General features: G+C 37.8%; 3 protein-coding genes across 7 annotated transcripts in view; 1 reads left to right on the top strand and 2 right to left on the bottom strand.

Moving 5' to 3' along the window:
- Positions 1-151: 151 nt before the first annotated feature.
- rps21 (ribosomal protein S21) lies at positions 152-2,649 on the top strand (the record flags this gene model as incomplete). 2 transcript variants are annotated; one of them, XM_083570286.1, is made up of 6 exons in its annotated part: positions 152-305; positions 825-905; positions 1,015-1,078; positions 1,458-1,529; positions 1,837-1,892; positions 2,261-2,649. In XM_083570286.1, exons 2-6 carry the CDS (start codon positions 856-858, stop codon positions 2,268-2,270), a joined length of 252 nt encoding a protein of 83 aa, XP_083426412.1. In that variant the 5' UTR covers positions 152-305; positions 825-855. The 2 variants fall into 2 exon arrangements, with proteins under 2 accessions (XP_083426412.1, XP_083426413.1); XM_083570287.1 differs by lacking the exon at positions 2,261-2,649 and having other exon boundaries at positions 1,837-1,896.
- A 1,805-nt stretch (positions 2,650-4,454) lies between these two features.
- Positions 4,455-14,058, bottom strand: asb14b (ankyrin repeat and SOCS box containing 14b). Of its 4 annotated transcripts, none has more exons than XM_083521194.1 (10): positions 13,959-14,058; positions 13,381-13,493; positions 13,237-13,292; positions 12,532-12,663; positions 12,276-12,434; positions 11,849-12,094; positions 11,270-11,447; positions 9,563-10,106; positions 5,552-5,705; positions 4,455-5,330 (listed from the first exon to the last, which is right to left on the bottom strand). In XM_083521194.1, exons 2-10 carry the CDS (start codon positions 13,485-13,487, stop codon positions 5,167-5,169), a joined length of 1,740 nt encoding a protein of 579 aa, XP_083377320.1. In that variant the 5' UTR covers positions 13,488-13,493; positions 13,959-14,058; the 3' UTR covers positions 4,455-5,166. The 4 variants fall into 4 exon arrangements, with proteins under 4 accessions (XP_083377320.1, XP_083377322.1, XP_083377321.1 ...); XM_083521196.1 differs by having other exon boundaries at positions 13,934-14,052; XM_083521195.1 differs by having other exon boundaries at positions 13,381-13,542; positions 13,959-14,052.
- Positions 14,059-14,384: 326 nt separating this feature from the next.
- LOC310741802 (dynein axonemal heavy chain 12-like) overlaps positions 14,385-27,215 on the bottom strand; it is a 34,872-nt gene continuing 22,041 nt past the window's right edge. Inside the window, exons 34-74 of the mRNA XM_083570065.1 lie at positions 26,858-27,046; positions 26,605-26,724; positions 26,297-26,485; positions 26,036-26,187; positions 25,695-25,833; positions 25,424-25,590; positions 25,076-25,331; positions 24,654-24,953; positions 24,389-24,567; positions 23,496-23,688; positions 23,255-23,416; positions 22,934-23,128; positions 22,680-22,813; positions 22,421-22,583; positions 22,209-22,289; positions 21,898-22,074; positions 21,662-21,793; positions 21,488-21,577; positions 21,249-21,389; positions 20,765-21,006; positions 20,497-20,644; positions 20,085-20,230; positions 19,763-19,977; positions 19,401-19,593; positions 18,760-18,952; positions 18,508-18,680; positions 18,261-18,401; positions 17,964-18,122; positions 17,711-17,855; positions 17,452-17,602; positions 17,113-17,366; positions 16,859-16,999; positions 16,620-16,757; positions 16,204-16,437; positions 15,921-16,109; positions 15,723-15,826; positions 15,422-15,626; positions 15,112-15,249; positions 14,917-15,008; positions 14,772-14,839; positions 14,385-14,656 (exon numbers count right to left, since the gene is read on the bottom strand). Coding sequence (XP_083426191.1) covers positions 14,463-14,656; positions 14,772-14,839; positions 14,917-15,008; positions 15,112-15,249; positions 15,422-15,626; positions 15,723-15,826; positions 15,921-16,109; positions 16,204-16,437; positions 16,620-16,757; positions 16,859-16,999; positions 17,113-17,366; positions 17,452-17,602; positions 17,711-17,855; positions 17,964-18,122; positions 18,261-18,401; positions 18,508-18,680; positions 18,760-18,952; positions 19,401-19,593; positions 19,763-19,977; positions 20,085-20,230; positions 20,497-20,644; positions 20,765-21,006; positions 21,249-21,389; positions 21,488-21,577; positions 21,662-21,793; positions 21,898-22,074; positions 22,209-22,289; positions 22,421-22,583; positions 22,680-22,813; positions 22,934-23,128; positions 23,255-23,416; positions 23,496-23,688; positions 24,389-24,567; positions 24,654-24,953; positions 25,076-25,331; positions 25,424-25,590; positions 25,695-25,833; positions 26,036-26,187; positions 26,297-26,485; positions 26,605-26,724; positions 26,858-27,046 — 6,822 coding nt within the window. The 3' untranslated portion in view covers positions 14,385-14,462. The remainder of the gene's footprint in view (positions 14,657-14,771; positions 14,840-14,916; positions 15,009-15,111; positions 15,250-15,421; positions 15,627-15,722; positions 15,827-15,920; positions 16,110-16,203; positions 16,438-16,619; positions 16,758-16,858; positions 17,000-17,112; positions 17,367-17,451; positions 17,603-17,710; positions 17,856-17,963; positions 18,123-18,260; positions 18,402-18,507; positions 18,681-18,759; positions 18,953-19,400; positions 19,594-19,762; positions 19,978-20,084; positions 20,231-20,496; positions 20,645-20,764; positions 21,007-21,248; positions 21,390-21,487; positions 21,578-21,661; positions 21,794-21,897; positions 22,075-22,208; positions 22,290-22,420; positions 22,584-22,679; positions 22,814-22,933; positions 23,129-23,254; positions 23,417-23,495; positions 23,689-24,388; positions 24,568-24,653; positions 24,954-25,075; positions 25,332-25,423; positions 25,591-25,694; positions 25,834-26,035; positions 26,188-26,296; positions 26,486-26,604; positions 26,725-26,857; positions 27,047-27,215) is intronic.

Genomic DNA, 27,215 nt, shown 5'->3' with positions numbered 1-27,215 from the left:
ACAGAATAAGGCAAGTTTTTCGTGGTGAGAGCTAAAAATATCACTCATGCAACAGAAAAAGTACAATCCGAGGACGAGATCAAGTTCATGAAGAATCTTATAGTGTTATTTTCCAGTGTTACAATCAGGAAGTCAGATTCAAAAAGCTCGGTGTTGACAGTAACAGCACCATACAGACACTAGGGGGCGCTAGTTCGTGAGCCTGGGCAAATCGTATAGCTCGTTGCTTGCTTCACGCGCTCGGTCTACCTCAACGTCATTTCCTGATGCTTTCTTCCTTTTCCGTCAGCCGTTTGTGATCTGCGGTAAGAAGAAAACGTGCTCCATAATAAAAATTGCATTATGCTCATTAATACTCTCTCCGTTTCATAGGTTTTCGGTTAGAATGTGCATGATAGATAAGTGTAATGAGAAATGTGTGTATATTCGCGGAACAGCCTTTTTAAAATCATGTCCTGGACTTTAGAAGATCCGGGCGGCGAGGAGACGATTTTCTGCCGTGCAGCAGCCATTAGCTTTAGCCTTAGCATCGATGCTAGTTTTTGTTAGCCGTGCCGAGTAACAGCTAGCTGGTGTTTATGATCAGTGTGTGTAAACGTCTATCCTGACTTGTAGTTACTGTGTAACGTTACAGCCTCCTGTGTGTGATGTAGCGTTCAGGTCTCTGTGTAAGTGGTAGTTTAGCTGCCATCATTGGGCCCTTAAGCGAGACGCCTAACACCATCTGCTCTAAACGTGCTGTGATCTAAACCCAGCCCCGAAAAGAAGTTCACACTGTTCTACTGTATATGCGACAAGTAAAAGCATCTGTTTTCCCCCTTCAGAAAGCCTTGTAGGCTGTTACAAACCCTCACCATGCAAAACGACGCTGGAGAATTCGTGGATCTCTACGTGCCCCGTAAATGGTAAGTAATTTTTGAATGAATTTTATAACGTTTTCATATCGTTCATCGCAATCCACGTATAGCATTTATAGTAATAAGAGATTTCTAATATGAACCTTTCCCTCTGCAGCTCTGCTAGCAACAGAATTATTGCTGCAAAGGACCATGCCTCCATCCAGATCAACATTGCCGAGGTAAACCTGCTTATCACTGTGTAAATCCTAAACTTCTCAAAACCAATGTGATTGACTTTTTTATGTTTGTTTATTTAATTCTAATTAATTCTTGCACTGCCACAAATGTATAAAATGTCAGAGGAATTGAATTAGATATTCCTGAGGAAACGAATCAGGTCTTTCTGTAGGTTTCTGAAGAGATGCTGCGTGTAATTTACTATTCACAAGCCACAGGATGCACACCAGCTTTATAAACCCCACGAGAACTCAAGTCTCAGTAACGTTTGAGAAATGTGTCCCGGAAGCTAATGGAATGTCTTTTCTGCTGTTCAATTTTAATAAAATTTGTGGTTAACTGACCCATTCGTTCTTTTCCATTTTCTTTGAATTTTCACAGCTGGACAAGGTCACAGGAAGGTTCAATGGTCAGTTCAAGACCTACGCCATCTGTGGTGCTATCCGTAGAATGGTAGGATGTATATTTAATCATGATTTCAGCATTGTCATGTATATTAAGTAGTCATAATAAAGTGAGTTGTTTTTTTTTATTTGAGCATCAGTTCATTACCATCATGGCAATTTTTTTCTTATTACACAAAATCCTCTCAGGTGCCCCAAAGTGAAATGTAGATACTGTGATACTTTACTATTTATCTAGGCCTCAGAGTTTTGTTTTTGAGCCTGGAAAGCTATTAAGTGATGCAGTGCTTTGGATAAATGCCCACAGGTTTCAATAGAACAAGAACCTGATTTTAATGCTGCTGTTATATTCCCAGGGTGAAGCCGATGACTCTCTTTTGAGGCTGGCAAAGGATGACACCATTGTGTCAAAGTAAGTAACCACTTTGTGAAAATGTACACGTTTAAGTGAAACATTTATCTTTTTTTTTTATTATTATATTTTTTTGGGGAGGGTACGCAGTTTGGAAATAATAAATGGTTATCTTTCTGCAAATTTGTTTCCCCATTGATTTTAATTCAAGTTGGTCAGATTAAAATTTTTAGCTTTTTTTTTTATTTATTATATATATATTTTTTAAGTTAATGTGTGAGCTTTTTAACTATTCATGCATTTGAATTCCGTCTGTCCACTATCGGTCTCTTCCACCAAAGAGAGTTTTTTAACTTGTTTAGCAGAAATATTGTTCTTTAAAACACTGAACCATTGGAGTTTCTTACTACATCTTTTTCTTGTTGCAGGAACATTTAATTGAGGACACCTGGTGTTTCTTTGTAAAATAAAATGTGGAAAAAAAAATCTATGGCTTTTTTTTTTTTTTTTCCCTTCTTCCACTTACATGTAGAGGGTTGAACCAGATTGAGAAAGTTAGTTACATAATAATTAGTAAGCAAGATACATTTGAATAATCCTGCTCTGATACAGCCGCTCTTATTGCTTATTTAAGTGGTCCATGGCTTGTCAGAAGAAAATGAGCAGTAGTCATGCCAATTTTGCTATAACTGTGGGAACACAAATCATTGGAAGACGATGATCAATATTTCCTCAGCATATTGGATTTTTTGTTGTTAGAACTTTGCTTATTTTCTTTTTAGACTGATGTTTTTAATAAATATTACTTTCCACAGCATCCATCTACAAAACTGTAAAGTCCTTTCTAACTTAACTGCTCTAAATGAGTTCTCACCTGATCTGAAGGAGTTTGAGACCTTCATGGTTATGCATTTTAGTTAGCAGTTGCAATTAATTGCCAAGTTTCATATTTGAATGTTTCAGGTTTCTATTAGTTTTTACAGTTTAATGATGAATGAGTTTGTAATAATTTCCCAACCCTGATTTGGATTGTGTTTTCATGCTCCTAACACTTTAACTAGCGAACGAGGGCTAAGTAGCTGATTAGTTGTGTTGAAGGGGATGCAGTGTCTCTCCACTGATTTAATGCACAAACTTTAGCACCACCAAATGTATTCTGATTATTCCAGATGCATGTATTATCTAGAATAAAGAGGAAAATTTTTGGTGCTGCTTGAGTTTTGTTCTTTAAATCAATTTTGGGTAATGGGTTTTAAGTGCTTGTAAGGCCCTGACATTTATTTAGAAATGTAAAGTATAATACATTTTAATATATAATGTATGATTGTGGAAATACCCTTTTCTAAGGAAGTAGCTTATTTAGGTATTCATTTGTTATAACAAATTTAACTGTTAAGTCATGTCATGAACTCGATGGTAATGGCACGGTACCCAGCTTGCTGGATGTGATTGTGGAGTCACCACATCAATATGGAGCAGCACTTGTGGAACGTGCCGGAATTCTGCTCACTAAAAGATACATTTGGCACATGAGTCTGAAAAAAAAATACAATAAAAAAACTGCAGTTTCAACATCTCACAGGAGTGTAGAAGCTCTGACCCATTCCAGGATGTTCCCACAAGTCTACCTGCCGAACAGGACCTGCTCAGAAAGTCCTGTACGGGAGACAGAGGAAGATCTGGAGGTCATGATAGCAGAAAAAGAAAACATTACAAAGCTGAATGTACAGGAGATGAGCTTCAAACTGAGTTGTGATTATGCTCTCTTGAGTCCTGCCCCATCCTCTTCAGTAGGACTAAGTCAATACATTTTATTTAAAGGCACCTTTCAATGATCAGACACCATACAACTGAATGATCATAAAAAGCAAGACTACAATAAACAGCTGTTTAACTGTTCAATCATCAGAAAATACTAAACATGACTTTTAAGACATGATTTAAAAGTTGTCAAATAGTCACTTATAAAAATTGTCAAGAAGAAATCTAAAGATGAGGCGCTTCTGGTAAACGCCATGGTGACTAAACAGAGAGAAGATACAAGGGAAACGGCTGGAACGGATCCGAGAAGACACGTCAGGATACAAGTATGAAGCAAGTAAAAGCTTTGGGTCCAAGATTATGAAGCGCTTTAAGTGAGAAGTGGAATCTAGTAGTTTACTCAATATTCAACAGGAAGACCATGAAAATGATCGAGAACAGGAGAGATATGCTCGATGGAGGATCTTCTAGTAATTATACGGGAAGCTGAGTTCTGGACCAAATGAAGTTTATGAAGAGAAGAGTGTTACAATAATCAGTGCTAAAGCATGTACAAGAATAACTGTGGAATTGGATGTGAGAAATGGATGAGTGTGTAGTGTAAAATTCAGTTAAAAATATCCAATAATTAATTTTTTACAACCAAAGGCCATGACCATTGCACAATTTCAAAAATTCAGATAAACAATTAAGGCCTCCTGTGACATTTGAACATTTGATTATGTCAGTACATACAATATGTGTACAATAATATTGCACAGGTCTACACATCTTATGGAAATGGTAAGCATTCAGCTCTTAACAGACGCACGCTGACGTTAATCAGGCTAAGAAGCTATTTCTCTTTTTAAAACACACCACTGTCTTTATGATAATTGTTTCTGCCATGAGCAGAAATCTTTACTAATCCAGAAAATCCAGAAGACTGGTATGCAAAACACATCTTTTTGTAGGTTTGAAAGCCACATGAATTTTATAAAAAAAAATTCTAATACTAATTGTAACAGGAGAACTGCTTTACGTTTGTATAAAATAAGCTGTATATATAGAGAGAAATCTGTCTGTTTCCAATATTGAATTCCTATGATTTTGCTGTGAGTAGAAAAAGCACATACACTTTTCAGATAAATGTCTTACATTAGGTAAGATTTGTGGGAGACAGGTTAAAAGATTAAAAAGGTTTCTAAACTGGTTTATTTTCAGATAGATATCTACTTGTTCTGAAAAAAGCTTGAACATTTCTATGTAATGTTTATTTAATTTCAAATTGTATTAGTAGCAAAAGGAAAAGTTGACTTTTGCTCCATGGATATTGGATTGCATATATAAGTACTGCATTGATGATTGACCAAAAAAATTAATTCACTTGGACATTATCAGAATTATCAGTAAACTCTGGTTAAAAATATATTGCATTGTACACATTTTGATGAACTATGATGAAGAAATAATCCAGAACCTACATTCTAAACAAATAAAAGAGTGCACAATAAACAATCAATTGTGGCATGTGGTAACATCTGCCAATTACAATAAAATCATAGAGACAAAAAATAAAATGCTTTTGTCTGGGTTAAGTTCCTTTGCTGTAAATGTCATATTCTTTGAACCGAATATAGTCCTTCAGGGTGTTTGGCAGAGGTAAAAAGCCGATAAAAACTGGAGCCCTAAGGCGCAGACGGCCAAGACACTCACGGATCTTAAGTCGACATAAATGCTTCAGGCTTCTGGTGTTTTCTGTTAAAAAAAATTATAATAATAAATCAAGAATGGTGCTCTAATATTAAACTTATTTAAAACCTTTTGACATCAGTTATATAGGGGATTGATTATTAATTATCATTATATAATTGTAGATGACAATATCTTGATACTTTTATTTTTATCTATTTCACTGAATAATCATCCTTTAAAATTTCAAGCAACTGCACAGACCTTTCATGTGGTCGATTACCCACCTTGAATGTTGCATATTTCTGGCCACTGTTTCTGTTCTGCCAGGACACTCTTCAGTTTGGAGCAAAAACTGACATGGTCGACATAATCCAACAAGATTCTTACCACCTGGCCTGTAAAGTGCTTGAGCCAGGACACTGTTATCACTTCACAGAACTGCAAACAAAAATAGCACTATTTATTTTAATATATATATATATATATATAAAATACACTGGTGTTGAGTAATTCCTTATACTTTAGACAGTTATGTTTTTTTAAAGTCTGTATTTAAATTAAATTTGATTTGGGTTAAGGTACTTTATTTTAAGATTGGCAGACACTCTCTGGTCATAAGTTTTTTGCTGGATATTAAGAATATAAACAAGGATGTTTAATGGTATTTTTGTATGGGGCTCAGCCTGATGCACCTGGTGCATTTCCAAATAAGCCACAAAAAATAAACAGAAACAATTTCTGAATGAAATCATAGCAGGGAGGACTGCATCTGCATATGTAATACGAGGTAACGCTGTACACAAGAAAGTACTTTATTTATCTACATTTACACACTGTCACCTTCAATACAGTCCTCCCAGTGTTGCTTTGTTTTTTGTCTCCCACTTCTGGAATATGTCCTGGAAAGTCTTTATTTTGAAACCTGTCAAGCACCTTCTGCGCTGCACTGGATCTCCGCAATCGTATCCCATATATCCATAATCGCAATCGAAGTCCACAGGAGCCCTATTTGTACTAGTTGTACAGCTTCCGATGTACACAGGACAATGTCTTTTGGCACAATGATTTATAAAGGTTGGTGCGCCCTGTGACTGTGAGTAAAGCCTTGTGCTGCCATCTGTTTGCGTGTTACAAAACTATGTTATACCACCTTGTATGTATTAGAACCTTAACACTGGTGTTCTCACTCCTTTTACCTCTACAACTGTGTGGCCACACACAACTCCAATACCATCATCAAATTTGCTGATCACACAATAGTAGCAGGTCTAATCACCGACACAGATGAGACGGCCTACAGTTGGCACTCTAGTGCTTGGAAAACAACCTCTGAAACAGCACTGATAGGATTTGCTGTAGAGCAGGTTGACAGCTTCATGTTCTTTGGTGTTCACATCACTGAGGACCTCACACTGTCTACTCACACTAAGGCAGTGGTAAAGAAATCTCATAACTACAGCTGAGTGATAATTTGTGTATCATAACATCCCCAAATGTTAAATGGTTAAATGTTAAAGTGAAATGGTAACTGCACCTTAACATATAGATTTACACTGGACTTATATAAGTACTAATAGATTATTAGACTTCCATATATTTATTTAATATCTCTCAAATGTTTTTCTGCATACAATATTTTACTGCCCCTGACAGTGAAACCTGAAACTTGAATAGAAAGTCTGTCTGCATGCATAATGTAACAATGTATTTTCAAACAGCTTTAATGAAAAAGTTAAACTATCATACATATACTAGTATTGTAGCTGACATTAATAGGTGTACACATGAGATTGGATGGCTTTAGACAAGTATTCCACCCAATATTTTAATATAATTAAATTTTAATAGTACTTAAGAATCAACTGTTGATGTATGAAGCTGTATTTGCAACAAATACCTCATTAAGGTTTTATAGATACAGTACATAGACATGTAAGCAGTAGGGGCAGTGAAAATCGCCTAGATTCCATATTCCACTAATTAAGAAGAAACCAACCCACAAACTCGGAGTTTGTCATCTTGGGAAGGGAAAGGGATCAATCCCATACTGAGCAAATTGTGGTTGATGGTATCCATCCTTTTCAGGAACGTCACAATTACTTTATAAGCCAATAGAGAAATGCTATCCATTGTGAAATAATATTCCTCAACAACCGCAGTACATCTTTTTTGTTTGGTGGGGATTGTCTAGCAGTTTCTAAAAAAAAAAAAAAAGGATGGTATTTTAGGAATAAGGATACAAGGCCAATGACCCACTCTTGCATTCAGGAGTATTTTCTAGGTCACTTCACACTTTATCCTAATAGGCCAAACCACAAGTATTGGTTACCTGAATGGAAGTTTTAAAATCCACAAGTAGTACTAGCTATAGGTATGAAAGCCTTTGTAAGAATTACAGACTGCCTCAACCCAGATTCCACCCTACGCTATATCAAAATAAGCTCAACCGCAAAACGGCTTACATTTCACAAAAGTAGTTATGTAGAATTTCAGTTGTATCAATCAGAATCATAGACATAATTTAATCAGTCTGGGAGAAGCAGCAAGCCCCAAGGACTATCTCTAACCAAAAGGTATCTGAGACCATGATTATCATTCACACAATACCCCTTCCTGACCTGCTGGGGGGGCCAGCACCAGCAAAGGTGCTAATACTGGTGATTACCACCTGCTGACCTCCGCCCCCGAGAATGGTCTTCCCCAGCCTTTTGTTTCCTCACACATGTCCTATATCTAATTTACTTTTAAAGGATAACTCCGGTCTATACTTCAAAGGGAGGAACAATATAAAATATCTGGGCAGAGTTTGCACTGGGTTCTTTCTGACTCCGAGGAATCCAAAGTGCTTCGTGTATTTTGTCACTGCTACGCTGTTATAAACTTCTTCATTACGATCTTCGTTGTCCTCATCATTTTTTCTTACACCTTACTGCTTTAGAGAGGTGCATTTTATTACGGTAGTAATTTGTGTAAGATTTGACTCAACACCATTTTGGAATAAGGCTGACTACACACTTCCAAACATTGGCCATGTAATTAACCAAAAACAGTAAATGCTTTCTTCTTCTTTTTCTTCTTCTTCTTCTTCTTCCTCTTCTTCTTTCGGCTTCTCCAATTAGGGGTCGCCACCGTGGATCATCCTTCTCCATACCCCCCTGTCCTGTACCTCTGCCTCTTTTACACCTACCACCTGCATGTCTTCCCTCACCACATCCATAAATCTCCTCTTTGGCCTTCCTTTTTTTCTCCCTCCTGGTGGCTCCATCCTCAGCATTCTCCTACCGATATACCCCATGTCCCTCCTTTGCACATGTCCAAACCATCTTAATCTCGCCTCCCTCACCTTGTCTCCAAAACATCCTAAATGTGCTGTCTCTCTAATAAACTCATTTCTAATCCCGTCCATCCTCGTTACTATCAACATACTCTGTTTACTGCTACTGACTTTCATTCCCGTTCTCTCCTGCGCGTACCTCCACCTTTCCAGGCTCTTCTCCACCTGCTCCCTACTCTCACCACAAATAACAATATCATCTGCAAACATCACGGCCCATGGAGACTCCTGTCTGACCTCGTCTGTCAACCTGTCCAACAACACTGCAAACAGGAAAGGGCTCAGAGCCGATCCTTGATGCAATCCAACCTCCACCTTAAACCAGTCTGTCATTCCTACTGCACACTTCACTGCTGTCACACTGTCCTCATACATGTCCTGCACCACCATCACATACTTCTCTGGCACACCTGACTTCCTTATACAATACCACAACTCCTCTCTCGGCACTCTGTCGTATGCTTTCTCTAAATCCACAAACACACAATGCAACTCCTTTTGACCTTCTCTATACTTTTCCATCAAAATTCTTAAAGCAAATAACGCGTCTGTGGTGCTCTTCCTCGGCATGAAACCATACTGTTGCTTACAGATGGTCACCTCTTCTCTCAGCCTGGCTTCCACTACTCTTTCCCATAACTTCATGGTGTGACTGATCAACTTTATTCCCCTGTAGTTACTGCAGGTCTGCACATCTCCCCTTTTCTTAAAGATCTGTACCAGCACATGTCTTCTCCATTCCAGTAAATGCAATATTGTTGGAAAAAGCAATGCTACCAGTATATAGCCACCGGGAAAAACTGAGTAGAAAAAACTAATGAGGGAAAAAAGTACTGTCATGTTTACTTGTTTAATTTTTCATCACCCTTCCACCCTTCCACCATTTGAGACAAAAGCATATAGACTTCAGAATTAATAGAAAAAAGGCACTTCATTTAACATGATGTAAAACTTGTCTTACCACTACATCTCTTATCACAGAAGCGCTCCAGCCCTCGTAGTCCACAGGGACATGAGATCCCTGGCCATAGGGACAGTCAAAGCAGCGCTGGACATCATAGCCATGGTTTAGCAGCATCCGGAGCATCACCTCGTCCTTTAATGCATATTGTAGGGCCGAGGGGAAGTGTGTCGTATTTACACGTGAGTAGTAGTTCACATTCGCTCCATAGCGCAGAAGCGTGTTGATTAATTCATAGTTACCCAGGCGCATTGCTACTTGCAGACAGTTGACAGGGTCTTGGTTTGGCATAGCACCAGCTTTTAGCAGTAACCTCGCTGACTGCACGTCACTGTTTGCCACAGCAAAATAAAGTGCTGATCTGCGCTCATCCTCGTAGTTTCTGCGCACCCGCGGATGAAGCATGAAGTTGGGGTCAAACCCTGCATTCAAGAGCAGTTCAATACACTGAGAGTGTCCACCTGCAGCAGCTGAATGTAATGGGCTCATGCCGCTCTCCTTAATAGCATCTTTTTTAGTTACTGGGATTAGCTGTTCCAGTGCCCTATAATGACAGGAGAGGATAGGAAGCAAAATCAAGCAAAAAAAAAAAGTAAAAAACATTTAACATCGCGAAAAGACATTTACTAATACACTGGTGGTCAAAAGTGTATAGACATCCAAATGTGTCCCTTTCCCCAAAGAGCTCCCACAAAGTTGGAAGCACATATAAATATCACACAATTATATATTTTTGCATGCTATAACATAATAATTTCTCTTTACTCGAACTAAGAGGCCTTAACATTTTCCATAAAGATAATCTGTCTGTGCACAAAGTTAGCTCTGTAAAGGCGTAATTTGCCTAATATTGGTGCGGTAGAAGTCAGATGGTCTGCACAAACCCACACAGACAGTGGAAAGCCTTAATCTTTTATTCGCTGTTCAACAAGCACATATGGGTGTGACTGGTAAGGAGTCTATATACATTTGGTCATATAGTCTACTTTCAGAGTGTAATGGAGCAAGAAAAAGATGTATGCACACATCAAGATGTAGACATATACACTATATGTCCAAAAGTATTGGGTCCCCTGGCCATAAGTATGGTATGTGATTTTTGAGCAGTGGATTCCAACAATTAGTCCCAAATTGCTTTTATAATTCCCTCCACTCTTCTGGGAAGATGTTCCACTAGATTTTGGAGTGTGCTTATGAATATTTGTGTCCATCAGCCACAAGAGGATTATGAAAGGCAGGTACTGATGTAGGTGAGGAGGCCTGGGGTGCAGTAAGCGTTCCAATTCATCCCAAAGGTGTTCAGTAGGGATGAGATGAGAGCTCTATAGCAGGCCACTCAAGATTTTTCTCTCCAAAGCATGTAAAGCATATCTTCAAGGAGCTCACTATGTGCACAGGGACATTGCCATGCTGGAACAGTTTTGGGGTTTGAAGTTCAAGTGAAAGCAAAATTATATTATAGCGCATCTAAAGACATCCTATACAACTGGGCACCTCCAGCTTTACGATAACAGTTTAGAAAAAAGAACCACATATAGCAGGAACGGTCAGGTGACCCAATACTTTTGGAAATATAGTGTATGTATTTAAAGTATGACCATTCAATATATTCACCATTTGACAACAGTTTTATTACAACTGAAAGAAGACTTTCCTATGAGCCAGGACAGACATTAGGCTTCACGTAAGAAACCACCTATTACTCACAGGAGATGGCCTCGATAAGCAGCACGATGAATGGGTAGATGGCCAGTGTGTGTCGGAGTGTTGGGATCAGCTCCATACTCTAACAGCAGCGAGATTATATCAGGGTTTCCAGATGCTGCCGCTTCAAACAGCACTGAAACAGACTCTACAGAGTGAAGCTTCGGCCATATGCTGGCCCCTATGAATGATAAGAGAAAGAGGATGATTTCAGGTAATTGCCTTATTGACCTTCTGCACAATTCAATAACAGGCTCATTTGTACATACAGCAAAAAACATAAAAACTTTACTAATTTATGCCATTGTAGTCTACCAAATTCTCTTATTTTATATAAACGCTACCAATCACAGAATTATAAAAAGTACATTCAGCCAACAAAATACATTTAGCATGCCATGTTTTTAAATGTTATCCCATTATTTTTGCTATAGGAGAGAAAGGATAGAAGATTCCTTCAACCATTGTTCATGCTCAAGGACCTACAATTGGCAAATGATGTTGGTGGGATTAACCAATGAACTAAATGGGAGTTTCTCCTTAAGCAGCGATATTACAAAGACTATTAAAAAGTTAAATAACCTTTCTGTAGTAGAATTTCCACAACATTTAGATTTCCAGCTTGGGCTGCAAGGCCTAAAGGTGTGCGTTCACTGGTATCACAGGCATCTGGGTTTGCACCAGCTTGGAGAAGCTGGTACACAAAGTCCTCTAGACCCAAGAGAGATGCTTCATGCAGAGCAGTTCTCTGAAGGCTCCCTTTTTGGTCCACTGTAGCATTATAACGTAGAAGAAGGGAGGCCATGTCGTATTGATTATGCTTTATGACTGTTTAAAAAGGCAAAAAGCACACAAAAAATTATTCATATAAACATATATCTGAAACTCCAAAGACAGGTCTGTACATAAACCATAACCCAAATGTCTTGCCTGTCTTTGTTATTTAAAACCAAGTTATTCATTTAAAATTTTCTGTTATCAAATATACAGTGGCATGATTTTTACACACCCGCAACTAATGCAGAGTCCTCATCTGCATTCTGACAATCAGGGTTGGAACCATACTGAAGCAGGAATGTAGCATTCTCTCTGAGACCGTTCACAACAGCAAGAAATAGAGGAGTCTCTCCTTTCAGTGTGCGGCACTCAGACGCCCCCCGAGGAGATGCTGGGAACACAATTCTTTTATTCAATAAAATACCCAATCTTTACTTTGAACATTTTCATCCTGCAGAATGAATAGTACTGGACTAAAGCACACAGACCTGAAAAAGTGATCTCCAAAATGCTCCTATTCTTTTGTACTGCTGCTTGATGCAGAGGGATCCATCCCCTATTGTCTGCCATAGTCATGGCTTCCTTGTGCTTCACAAGCATCAGCAAGGCATCCTCATTTCCTGATTTGATCATACACAAGTACTGTATATAGAAGGATGCATGACCCAGAGTATTTGCCAAACTAATAAATTAGTAATTACTTGAATATTACTGGAATGAGTATTAATAGTGAACCAGAATATCACCTTTTCAGATTTTGCAGTCATTTTAATATTTTCTTTGAACTTCATATCTATTGCTGAAATATCCTCTACATATATGAATGTTCTGTTTTGCATATCTGAACATATTTTCCAAGACCTTATTAGTGAGGGCTCTTGGTTTCTCTTTATATTTTAGCCATTTCTTATGTTGTGACTGATTCTTATTTTTTAACTGTGTAGTAATACTGATACTATTCAGTTTGCAGTTTCTGGCTCTTATCAAGTTTTGTGGCTTTCGCTGTATATCTGCAATGCATTGCATGTGCCTGGTGATTTACACGTAATTGCCTTTTAGCAGCATACACATGCAAGTACAGAGAAAATCTGAATTTTCCAAACTTTTATATATCTGTTAGAAATGTTAGTTTACTTTGCATTTACACACAAAAAGATTTCAAAAAGGCTCAACAAAAATTAACCAGCCCTTACCTGCACATATGGCTGTAAAAACCTCTTCATGGTCAATGAATTCCAATGTGGGATCACTGTGAAAAAAACCACAAGTGGGTCTATTTCCTTGGTCAAGTATGCATTATGTCTTGTAAACATGGATTATGTCATGTGGAGTTTTACCTTGGTGTTCCATCTCTGCACTTGCCACATTCCAACAGACTCTGCTCGATCATGTATTGCGTTGCTTCATCTTCATCCCACTCTTCCTCTTCATACAAACTTTCCATCTTTCACTTTTCATTCAGTGGAACCACAAAAGCCAAATAGAATTTAATGGTACCTCTAAAAGTGTGTGTCGTAATTTAAGATGGTTATAAATGGGATGAGTGTAGGTTTCACTACACACACCATACAGATTGGCCACAGTAATTGGATCATAGCAAAACATTTGTGTGGTATTGTGTAATAAAAGCTGTACTGTAGTTCTCATTAGGGCTCATGCAAAATGCCTTTATACAATTAATTCAAACATATGAGGTATAACCATTTCCTGGAAAACTAATGAACGCTCTGTGTGCCTCTTTTTCTTTTTTCTTTCTGAGTTTGTTTGAATAAGATGTTGGCTAACTATTTTGAATTGTAGTGATCTGATTTTGTAAACATGCAACACTCCATGCCATGCAGCACACCACTGATCTCGTAAAACCTTCCCACAGAGAACGTTTTTACCTACACAGATTCAGATGTATATGTTTTACCTTTCTGCAACGGACACTGCTGTTTTGTGTTGCACTTATAACCTCAGAGCGTTTCAGGCTCGCGTCAGACACACACCTATTAATATCCTGACAGTTAAAAATATGCAATCATGAGACTAGTCCGGCCAACCCCTTTCTGACATGGATCACACCCTTCAGCTGACATACTGGGTGGTATAGGATATCAAGGCTGGCAACAGGAAAGCCATAGCAAACATTCAGCAGTAGCTGTAGTGTAAAACCTTCCAAACAAAATATACTGACGGTTTTACATGGTGTAGCACTCAGAATACTCATAACTGCAGTTTATCTTAAAATATGTAATATTTATATTTTAGCAAAATAATGCAAATGATCCAAGGGCAAGGATTTAAGTATGTTTTAAGCACAAACATTTAGTCCATAAGAAATACTTCAAAGCATTCAGGAAATCATTTATTAGTAAGTTAACAGCTATAATATAAATTCATTAAACTACATACTTTAAGGTCAAAATGTTTGTCATTAATTATCAAGCTGACAGAGCATAGCCACCCCTCTCTTAATCCAGTGCTGTGGATGCCTGCTTGTGGGCAGCATCATGGAGATGACAAAGTTAGTGGAGTGACCTGTGGTGGATAAAGTTCCTTTACGCTCACTGGTCTTATAGAGAGGACAGATATAGATGTTTTGAGGTTGCCTCATAACCCGCTTATCCGCTAGAATATGAAAATCAAAAGACAATAAATAAAATCATGAGTTTTCTTGTCAGAATGTTAGATTATAACATTTAAGTTATTGTTTTATTTAAGTATATTAAATAAGAACACTCACTTGGCTTTATCCATATAACAGGGAGTGAGTCAAATAGGATTTTGGGGTACTGTTCAGCTAAAACACCACTGCACGTAAATAATTGAAAAAAACGTCAAAATAGGCTTCACTGGAATGTGTTTAATTTGTTCTCAAATAAACAAACCTTGTTCTATCCCATCGGGCTCCATCCAGGAAAAGGCCATGAGTATAGACTCCATCTTCAGGGGAGGTGTCTGAGGTATCAAACGGCATAACCTGCGTAATCAGTGGAAGATCAAAAACAACAAGAATGTTTTGAATACATGCTATTGAAAACTTTCTGCTAACAGAGTATAAAAGCATATCTTGCAGCAGATACCTCATAGTCAAATACAAGAAGGTCAATGGGAATGGAGTATTTCCTGGCATAATTTTGCATGGCTCCTGTCAGGAAAGCTTGAGTAAAGAAGAAGCCTGACAGCCAGAATACATGAGGCTTGGTTGTGTCATACCAATTCTGAAAGAATGCACAGAAAACGGTTTAATTTCTAGAGACAGTAAAAGAGTGACAACATTTAATCACTGACACACCATCTAAGCATCACATGACTATATTCGGTGCATAGTTAACTTAAGTTGAAAATTTTAAAAAACTTTTTTAATAAGAGCATTATTATTTTGGTTAGAACCTGCAGAAATTTAAGCCTAGCAAGTAAGTCGGTGATGTAGCTGCCCAGGGGCTTCAGACTGGAGTAAGAGCGCTTTGCCCACTTTTCTGGAACTTTTCCCAAGAGCAGGCTGTTTGCTATAGCCTCCAGCTCAGCATCCATTACGACAAGCCCCTTAATGGCCTTAAGCAGGTTCTGGAGGCTCACAGAAATTGTTTTGCACAAACTGAGGAAGAAAATAAGGACAATATAATTAACATGACATATAAAATGAGCAAAGTCAAAAGAATAATCCAATCCTAAACAACTTTTAAGGACTTACTTATTATATCGTTCCATTTCCTGAACAAGCACTGTGTTCATGCTCTCTTCATACCGCACTGGGAATTTTTCAAGGGCAGCCTCGATATTGAAGTTTTCTGGAAGCTAGATATTTGACAGTAAAATGCTTCAATAAAATGCATTGTTTTACATAATAATTATTTATTACATAATAGAAAATCATAGAATGTGTAAATACTTTAGACAGAATGTCACTGGCAATATCCAGCAGGTTGTTGTCACTTGCAGAACTTCCGCCTCCATTTGAGCCACCTCCCTGAGTCAGGATCAGAGAGTCAAACAGGAGTTTTGTCTGCTGCAGGTCTTTAGAGATGTCCACATTCTCATGCATACCAAACACCTCTGGATGCTGGGCAGAGGGCAGATTCTGCAAGTATACAAATAATTCAACTTTACATATCCATTTACTTTATATATCTTTTGTGGTTTGTGGTTAAGGTGTTATCCATCATTTCCTTTACCCTGATAAAATCAACATAGTCTTCATAAATGGACTTTGGAGGTGCATGGTATTTTCCACTTGGAGAGAAGTTGTAGCGAGGGTTCTTGATGATGTCCTTATTGTAGAAGTCAGCCAGGATGGTCAGGAGGAGGCGGCGGTCCCAGTCATCTGTCACCCGCCCACCATAGTTACACTCTCCAGTCAGATATGTAATGGCTTCAAAGGGAACCTCTTTATATTCATTCAAAAAGAGCTGCAGAAAAGAAATGTAAAATCACAAATGATGATTCTGCTGCAATCATGATTATTTGCAGCTAATCTGGGGAATGAGTACATTCCCCAGTTACAATACCAGCTATGACCTTTTTAGTGTAAATAATTTATGTATATACAGTATATACTAATATATGTATTTATACATGCAAGAGTCTTCACCTGCAACTGCCGGATGCTGATACGCAAATCGGATTCATTAAATCCATATGGAATGTTCCAACCCAATGGTCCAAATTTCTTCCTTTCCTGGACAAGGGCATGAAAAAAACAAACTCCATACAGAAGCTTTTCCCAAACCTATGAACACAAAAGAGGAGTCATATCCTTGTATTTAACATGGCGATCTTATTGAACAGAGTGTCACACTCTGTGTTCATTGTGTCACAAGCTACACTCACAGCTTCTTTTCCTGGACATGCTGAGAAGAACTCAGGGTCTGAAATAGGGTCTGATATGTAGGACTGTAGCAGATTCAACCTAAGACCTGTGGGAGGCTCATTTGTCATCTTTACTCCATTCTGCAGGATGGTCACTGGGAACTGTTACAGCAAACAGGCCAGGTTAAATTTATGTTTGATGAATACTTAATACAGTTATTATACAAATGTTTCTTTTAAAGATCTTTCAGCATAAGACTGAATTGCATATACACCATGAGGGAGGGGTAGCTGGTGAGCCAGAGACGGAAGTCTGAATGGCATGTGTCTGGGCTGAAGTCTTCACAGATTTTCTCAAGTGTAGACATCCAAGATACAGCCAGATGGCAGTTTTGTAGGCAAACCCATGTGCCTTCTTCCATAGCAGACTGAATCATCTTTACAGCTATAGGACCCTGACCTTGTCCAAGAGAAATTGACTTGAACTTTGTACCAGCCATGTTCTTGTCGTTTGCAAACTTCAATAAACCTATGGGGAAAAAAAGGCTTCAACAGTTAGCAAGTGAGTTATGACCAGGACAATAGTACTTTTTACAGTAATGGACAATACTTACTGGCCATAGGGTCTGCTCCTGGCGAGAGCACAAACACCAGTGGAATCGTAGAATTGGAATCATTGTAACTCCTACATAGATCAAACGGCGGTGGTTCAACAAACTTTTTACCCAGTTTGTCAGCCACATAACTGGTAATGGCTAGTTGAATCTGTGAAGAATTGTAATAAAGAAATTATGATTATATTAATAATTAAGTAATATTTAATTATATTTAAATATAATGTATAAGTGAATATACTGTTTGTGGATGTCTTACTTTATCTGGCCTGAGGCAGCGGTTGATGATCATTTTATGAAAATCATTAAGTTTGTCACACCATGGGCTCGGTAAGGGAGTGTTATAAGGTTCCTTACTATCATAAATAGGTCGGAAGCTTTCAGGTGACTTGATGATACTCTCCCTATATATTCAAAGCAGAGACATGCAAAACCTGATGAGATGAATAAAAAGCCTTCTATGACCTGGATATATTTTAAAACAAGTTAAGCTTTAAAAAAAAAATACAGACCGGAGGCCTTGAAGGCCAGGCAGTTCACTGGCTCGACAGATCTCATCCCAGCTCTTTTCTTGAAGCCAGCTGGGATCAGGATTTGGTACATTATTCTGCAGACCCACTCCACCTGTGAGCAGGAACATGAACTCTGAGTACTTAATCTCCTTTTTGGCCCTGATTAAAACAGAGAGAAACAATCAAAACCACCATTTTTAAGGGAAGCAATATTATCCCATTATTCTAATAGCATCATTTACTTTAATTATATAAATTCATAAAAAATGTTTACTCAAAGTTGCTATGATGACATACAAGAGCAGATTGCAGCAGAGGATGAAGGAGAAGAGCAGTTTGTCCTTTTCGAAGAGAGAGCGACACACATTGCAGTATAGGTTGTAGGTAAAGTGGTCCATCAGGTATCTCAGTCTCTTTTCTAGAATCTTTGACTTATTACTAGAACATACAATACATACTAATTAATATATGCCACATGGACAGAAAATTGTAAACCGTGAAAAAGAGCTCGAATGAATGAGTTTGTCAACATATATTTAGTTACCTGTCTTGGATGGAGTTAATATATAGGTTGACAAACCAACTAAGTGAGTATTGATACATAGGGTCGATGTTGGCCAGGTCTGCAATGCTGAAAAACAGGATGGATGAGTGCTTGGCAATGGCTCTGTAGCCTTCCCTTGACTCTGCTATTTTAATTTCAGTCTTCTCTGCAATCTGAAAGGTCATAAAGTTTAAATCAGTCACTGTCACAACAATGCACTGTCTTTAAAATCACTTTTTCTCAGCACCAGACCTGCTGTTTCTTGGAGATCTCATTAGACATTAGCTTTGCAGAGTCAAGGATCTGAATAGCACTCTCGTCCTCCAGTATATTTCCCTCTGAGCTCTGTAAAGTCTCCAAGATTTTGTCCTCAATCTCCTTCAGCTGCTTCTTATTGGCAGCAGATTGAAGAATGAGAGCATTCCTCTCCTCTTCCAACTCTGGCCTATGAAACAAAAGTTAAGTATAAACAATAATATTCAATTTTGAGAAGAAACAGTGTGATAGCATACAAAAATCGATTAAAATAATCTCTTTACCACTGAACATCTCTGCTACTTAACATGTTTTAAAGAGAGTCCTTGAGGGACTGCAGGCCAAGCAGTTCACTGGCTGGACAGATATATATATATATATATATATATATATATATATATATATATATATATATATATATATATATATATATAAATAAATAAATAAATGTGTGTGTGTGTGTGTGTGTGTGTGTGTGTTTGTGTGTATTATACAAGGCTCTGTATTACCTTATATACTGTACGTATGCAATACATAAAAGCAAAGATATGTGTGTAAATGCAAACTGAGTGAGCTGTAGCTATTTGTTTTTTCTTCCTTACTCATACCACTTGTGATCTTTTTGTATGTTTCATCACCTCTCTTTAGCCACCATAATACCCAGAAGTTGGTCTTCCAGACCCTCTGGAGTGATCATGAAGTTGAGCAGGGACACTTTGGTAGCCAGTTCAGGCAGATAATGAGGGTTTCTGAGCTTAGTAGTGATATAAAAGCGGAAGTCACTGGAGTACTCAATCACACTCTCTCCTAGCTTAATGCAGTCCATACCTCCTAAATTTAGACAATAGAAAACAAACATGTTTCACTAACTGGCCTTTCAGTCTATACTTGCAGTCTATAGATTGGTCAAGCTTAGTGTCAAGCTAAACGTTTTACAATATTTGTTTGATAATTATTTATTAGCATGAATTTAAATCAATAAATTGGTGACACCCCATACCTTGTTTAAATATCTGTTTAAGCAGTAAGGGCTCTAAGGAAGGGTCCAGTTCTTCTCCGACATTCTCTAACAGCAGTGGAGTTCCAAACTGTATGCAGTTCTCAAGAGTCCTCATATAGTCTGAATCAGCGAGTTTTATTACATTAAGATTGTTCTCTCTCTCTGAGTTTTTCACCCATTTGTTGGCCTGGCCCTGTGGGTCAATCATCAGTGGCCTAAAAAACATTTTTCAATATGCATTGACACAAAAAAACTTTGGGCCGAGCCTTAAAAAAGGACATTTAAAGGTTTTGCTCTGTATTCAATGTATGTGTCAAAGTACCATCTTCTGGAGTTGCTCACTATAACTCCGTTGTCGATGGAAAAGTTGTCTGTGGGTAGGCCTGAGATGTTCCAGGCCCTGATCTTGATCGGATCCCCAAGGGTTTTACTCAGAGAGAAGTCATCTGAGGATGGGATCTTCTTAGACTGAATATAAGCATATAAATTACTGTAGCTACTTTTATATTAGCTACACTCACTTAATTGAACTGGTCAATCAAGCAACTTTTAGAGCCAGAACTATCAGCCTAGATAATATGCTTTTTTTTTTAACAATTATTTTACAACCATATCTAGCAATAGAAAATTTGAAAACTTGTGAAATCTATATAGGACAGAATGTAAACAAAATGTTTATTAACATGATGCCAGTTAAAATAATGCTGTTTGCATCCTGTCAGTGAATTCATTACCTTACAAAGTGTAGTCCAGTCTTTAGTACATTCTTGGCGGAAGCCAGCAGTGAAGGCTCCAAGGTAAGCAATTACACCAGCAGATATCAGCACGTCCCCTGTCAAATTATCATATGTGTTCTGAAGGTCATCTGCAGCTGTAGACCACCTGAATAACACAATAAACACCTTTGATAATATCCATCTTGGAATTGCAAATTAATGTTTTAGTCGTAAATGAAATGTCTTTAAAAGAAAATTACTTTTTTTTCACAAATATTATACCGACCTTGTCTTTTCTCCACCTAAGCCCCCGATGAGCTTTTCAGCTCTCTCCAGTTTACGGGCACAAAGGTCCACCTGGAATTCTAGCTGAGCTTTCTCTTCAGTTTTCTCCTCCAGTGTTTTTTGCAGGGAGGCCAATCGGTCCTCCACTTCTTTGAGCTCTGCTCTCTTTTGATTCAACAGGGTCATTGTAGCAGCCAGTGACTGCTGGGCCACATCCAGATTAGCCTTCTTAGGAGCCACTACCTATAAGTACATTAATTACAACATTACTTACAGTTTACTCCATGAATAAGCATCTTACTCAAAAACATTAATTGGGTTAAATTAACTTGGTAGTAGATTAAATAAATTAAAACAGAACCAACATGTAAAAGCAGTTTATCAGATTGAAAACGCATACTTTAAACCTAAAAGCATCAGTTACGACTAAAAGAGAGCAGTAAAGATCTAATATGTAATAAATGGGGTGATACACAAACACCCACCTTTGCCACTCTGTCATAAACCTCCATGGCAGTGATCCATTTGCATAGGCCCTCAGCTGCAGAAGAAGCCTTGGCCACTTTGTCAGGGTCAAAATCTGGGTTGGTCATATACTCACTGCGGATTTTGAGCATGACTTGTGCCTGCCACAAATTGATAGTTGAGAAATATACAGTATATCCAGTATACGATCAAAGAGTGACAGTCACGATCATACCAGTCTTACATATAATATACTTACAGGAATATTGTCCTTGTCATATTCTTTCAGGTCCTTGAGGAAATTCATGTCACCCAGTAGTTTTTTACTGGGTCCCCAATAGTCTTCTACCTGTGGTAAAGATGATATGTGGTTAACAAAGTAAATCAACAGGTTATCAGTTTTAAATCAGATTTGCAAAATCCATTTGCTCACCTTTTTCCCTGTTCCAGCAGGGTCAGGGATTTTCTCAGGCCTGATATCCTTCATTACACACACTGCTGCCATCACAAGCTTCACTCCAGATGGAGGGTTTTTCATAGACTTTACAATTGTAATGTCAGAGGGCTAAAAGCAAAGAAAGTAGTAGATAATATTCATGATTGTGTGTATAATGATTTAAAACAGGTAGTGTTTGTTGGAGGATCTTGGGAGAATGCTGACTTTGATACCTTCAGAGTATTAAGAGCAGAGAGAGCAGCTTCCAGAGCAGGGATAGCCTCAGCAAGGTCACTCTCACACTCATTTTTCAAGGCCTGTGCTTCGTTTGCTTTTTGAGTAGCTGCCTCCTCATCCACACGGACAACTTTACTCTTAGCCTCCACTTCCACTGACTCTACCTCTATCACCTGCAACACATTTTTATTAGATTTTATTGCAATTCAAAAATATGCATATTTAATTAGCAGATTTAGTATAGTCTTAGAAACACTGAGAAAATAACTTGGCTTTTCTTATGTTATAGCTTAGCTAAAATGTTCACCTTCATTATACTCATGTTATCAATCTTGGCCAGTTCTAGTTTGGGCTGAAGATCCACAAGCTCCTTCTTCATTTCCCCCACCTAATGAAATGCAAATAGTAGGCAATTTTCTTTATAGCTAAACAATAAACTATGTAATTCAAATTTATTCAAAATTTCAAACGAATTATTATATCAGAAATGTGTATGTCAGAAAACGCAATACAAAATACCTGAGACTCAGCAAAATCCAGTTTGTCCAATCCATTAGTATACCTTCTTTTTGCCATCATTACAGTATTCCGTTTCTGTGTAAGAAGCAGCCTAAATGCAGCTATCAGCTCCAAGTAGGAAGTGGGAGTCACATAATTATGACGACCAAGCTCAGAGAGAAACCTTGAAATATCACAAATTGGTTAAATGAGTATTAGATTCAAGTAAAATATTACATTATATATGTCCAACCTAAATTGTATGTTCAGTTTTAAATACCTTCTGGACAGATCAGTAGCAGAAGTATGGAACGTTTTGCAGATTAACATAACTTCTAACTGTTCATGCTCACTCATCTCTAGCGTCTCTAAAAACTTTTTAGCGACTCGCTCCAATGCCTCTTCCGGCCATGGCTATAAGGAACAAACATTAAAAGGAGTACAAGTTGCTGCTAAATTATATAGGCTATTCACCTGTACCATGCTGTATTACCTGCATTTAATCTGCAACCTCTACAGCCAAAGTTTTCTTACCTGGAACCAGTCAATTGTGCAGCAGTTGATAAGAGATGGGAACTGTCTCAGGCGGTTTCTAAAGGAATCTCCAATAGGGCTGAATGCCACCACTATGTGCAAGTTCTCTTTGCAGCGGTTAACAAAGTAGGCAAACAGAGCCAGAGGGCTGAACTCTAAACTCTTATTTCCAGCTTGGGCCAAGGGCAGCACTGCCTAAAATACACAGAAAAAGGAGTGGGAATCCATTACACTGAGATTACTAATCTGTAATATCCCACTAATTCAAAAATAGAGCTTGACAGGCTTGAGATATCACTAGTTATTATTCTTATAAAACACCTCCATAATCTCCTGCTTCTCATCCACAGCAAATATGTTTGGAACCTCGCCGGTGTTTAACAGACTGTCCACATCTTCTAAAAAGGCCTCCTCTTTTATTTGTGCATCTGTAAGTAGGAATACTGTTTTCTGGCCCTTCATACCTGCTTTTTTCAACAAAACCTGATAATGGGACAAACAGATCTTTATTTATTGGCACACCAATTATTTATGGTCTTACTTGACATAAATCACATATTACCTTAAGGTCATCTCTCCACTCATTAATACCATAGTTCTTGGAAATTTCAGGCTGGAACAAGGTCATGCCAGCCATGAAGGTGGCTAGCTTTGTGATGGATTGACGGCCACTTCCACCAACTCCCACCAGCAGAGCATTTCCTCCAGGCTGCTTAAGCACACGACTGATCCTGGACAAGTGCTCTAGGACATAGCTGCCACAAACAATAAAGCTGTTTATGTCTATTCTATTTGTTTGCATATTTAAATTATATAAAATTTTATTCTATTCTATTCTATTCTATAATATAATATAATATAATATAATATAATATTCCTAGTTATATTTACTGTATTTGTCTGTATTTCTCTGTAATAAATAATAGTTTACTACCTGGTTACTTTAAACTCATTTATATACCTAAGGGGTTACATTTATAATGTTTTGCTCCAGTATTCATAATTGGAATAAAACTAAACACGAATGCATAATTCGACAGATAAAACACTCTCCTGTCTGTCTCGTTCTTTTGTACAATTTAATAGATTTTTATAAACATTAGTGTATTTTAAGAGTTTGAAAGAATTCAACAATTACACAACTGAAAAAGAATAATATTGATTAGAATTTGCAGTTCTATTCTCAGTACAGGCAATATGTATTAAATACTTCTCAGAACTTTTAATATAAATATAGACACATACTACAGTATACACAGTTATAGTACAGTATTTTTTTTTTATTAAAAAGGAAATAGTATTAAATACATTTTATGATTACTTCCAAGTTCTTAGTTTGTTAAGAAATATAAATACATGACCGGTATCTCTGCTATCTCCATGCAGATGTTTTGTGTGCTTACTTTGATAAATATTTTTCAGATTGCTTACAGTCATATTTAAAATAGAAGTTACCGAAAGATGACCAGGTTCATACGGTTCTTGTGTGTCTGGTTGTATTCTGCCAGACAGGACTCCACCACCTGACTGAAGCTCTCCATGCTAGGAACCTCTGCATATAGTCTCTCACTTGGATCCACAGCAGGAGTCATGTAGTCTCCAAATAATAAGCTCCTCATGTCCTCTTCACACAGCTAAAGTACATATATAACATACAACATGCTACCAGTTAATCATTTTAAATGACAACCGACTCCCAAATCACCCACTTGATACTTACAGGTTTTTTGTCAGATTTGAGGTGCTCAAAGACTGTGTCAAATTTTTCTTTAAAGTGCTCCTTTACGATGATGTTCATTAGTCTGTAGAGCCAAGCTTGGTCCTGGTCGTTCACCAAGCGATCGTAAAAGACTCTAAACACCTCATGAACAAATAGGCGAATCAAGGTGTGCTTGCTCTCCAGAGATTCCTTCTTTAGCAGCAGACAGCCCTGCACTACACGTGAAAAATCTCTCAGGTTGAACGTGTAATGAGATTTAGCTGGGGTGGGAAGGAGGTTTTGCATTGCCTTTTTATAAACCTGTTCATATCACAGAAACAAAACACAAAGTGTATTTATGTTATATGAATTAATGGAGCATTCTCTAAACTAAGATTGCAAACGTACAGAATCTCAAAAGATAGTTCAGTTGTTTGATTTACCTCCAAGGTAGCAGAGACTATCTGGTTGCCTATTGTGAGGCAGTCAGTCGGGAAACCATTGTTGCGGAAGCAAAATGTAACCACATTAGAGAAAATTCGTGACATGGTATCATCACTAAATGCATTGATACTACAAATGTTAAAGTGGCGCAGGAAACGAGGGGTCACTGCATTCCTTCCACCACCAGGTAGACCCATAGCTGCGATTAGTTGCAGATCAACCAAAGTGATTTTGGAGGTGTCTTTTAGGTCATACCTGAAAGATAAACACACTTTTAACATACTAAAACTTATTTTATCTTCTTTTATATAAACATCAGATATAAATAGATAATTTCCTAAACATACCAGTTCCCATGGTCGAAATACTGGCGAAGCAGCTCAATTGGAGGCTGTGCACCAAACACTTCCATTGCTGGCATGTTCATATCATCCACAAAAATAATGCATTTCTTTCCCATTGGAGGTCCATATACTCCCTTTCTTCTTTTATCCAGTCTGGACATAATTATGTTCTAAAAAGAAGAAAATATTTCTGCACTTATGTGTACAAAGTAACCAACATGGCAGGAGATCTGATAAGACTGGCACATTTTAAGCAACTTATCCTTGCATTTACCTGCGTCTGGTTTGCACTAGTGCGAGCTGAAAAGTTAATAAAGAATGGAAGGTAGTGCTCCTTATCCAGGTTGTTCATCAGTTTTTCTTTCACATAAACAGACTTTCCAGTGCCAGTAGGACCAACATAAAGAAGAGGCCTACATATAATCAAAGATCTTAAGTATTAAGTATTTTATTAATTTTTATCATAAACACAAATTAGCTTCAAATATATGCAAAAACTGCATACAGTATGCAACATATTCAAAAGGAAGACAATATAGACCATACAGTCTAGAATATCGAAATAAGTTCACTATGCTCATTAAGTTCTCTTTTTTAATAAAACCACCTACTTACATTCCATAAGTAATACAACGGTCCATCAGGTAAGTGTAGCGCACAGTATCAATTGTAGGGACAATGATGTCTTGCACTTTGGTGTTCTTGTCCCCTAGTGTGACATTCTTTATTGATTCATTCCAATGAATCCAACGGCCTTTCCCTTTGAACTATAAATTGGAACACAAAAGGTTATTAGTCAGGGTTATGCGCCTTTTCTCAAAGAGCTATTGAGCTATCTCAGAGTAATAATAAAAATACAGTAATTTTATTACACACCTCGTAAAAATAGTCATAAACAAGACCCTTTTCGTCAAAAAGGCATTCCCATTTTGAAACAGCAGCAGGGATGGGCTGCTTAGTTGATTTCCCCATTATGATTTCCCTCAGAAACTGATCAAACCTTTCACGACTGTCACCATCACAGCATCCACCAACAGACCAAACCAAAGAAAAAGCAAAGGCAGCCTGTGTAAACAAGACAAAAATAAACATGTTTATATGAAGTGATATACAGATAATCCACTATAATGTCAGATAAAATAGTAAGATGTCGTCATTTTCACAAGTTACAAATAAATACTTGCCATGATCCATGTACGAATATTCTTGTTTCCAGGTTCTTCATTTACAGGTTCCATAAGAAGCATGTCAAAGAGTCGTGTAAGAGACACTACCGTATTGCTATCACTGGTGGAGACCACCTCCTTTAGCAGAAACAGATGATCAGGTACAATAATTTGTCATCAATTTGCCAAAAATCTGATACGTAGTAAAATACAATGATAATTAACACATCACTTAATTCAGGTGAGTGATGTTCAGCAAAGATACACATACCTTACAGTTCTTTCTTAACATACTATGTGCTGGAGGGATCAGCCAATTAAATAGCTCCAGCAGCAGTGTGGAATACTCCTGGGTCTGAAGAGGCTGGGGTAAAGTTTTTAACCAGGAAGACACCAGAGGGGGCCATCCCAGCTGAGATGGTTCCATGTAGATCATTCCACAACGGCTCACTGTGGCTGGCTGAAACAGAAAGTCAATACTGCTCTTGACTAGTGTAACAGTATACCCCAACCTGGTCAGCAAATCCCCAGCAAATCCTGTTAATGACCCTTTAAATTTTAGATTAATTATATGTAGTATACAAGACAACACATTTCCATAATGATCAATAGATCAGTAGTCCATTTAT

The sequence above is a fragment of the Silurus aristotelis genome (genome assembly GCF_946808225.1).
Source record: "Silurus aristotelis genome assembly, chromosome: 19".
Taxonomy (NCBI): domain Eukaryota; kingdom Metazoa; phylum Chordata; class Actinopteri; order Siluriformes; family Siluridae; genus Silurus; species Silurus aristotelis.
This window is presented reverse-complemented; position numbering and strand designations above follow the sequence as displayed.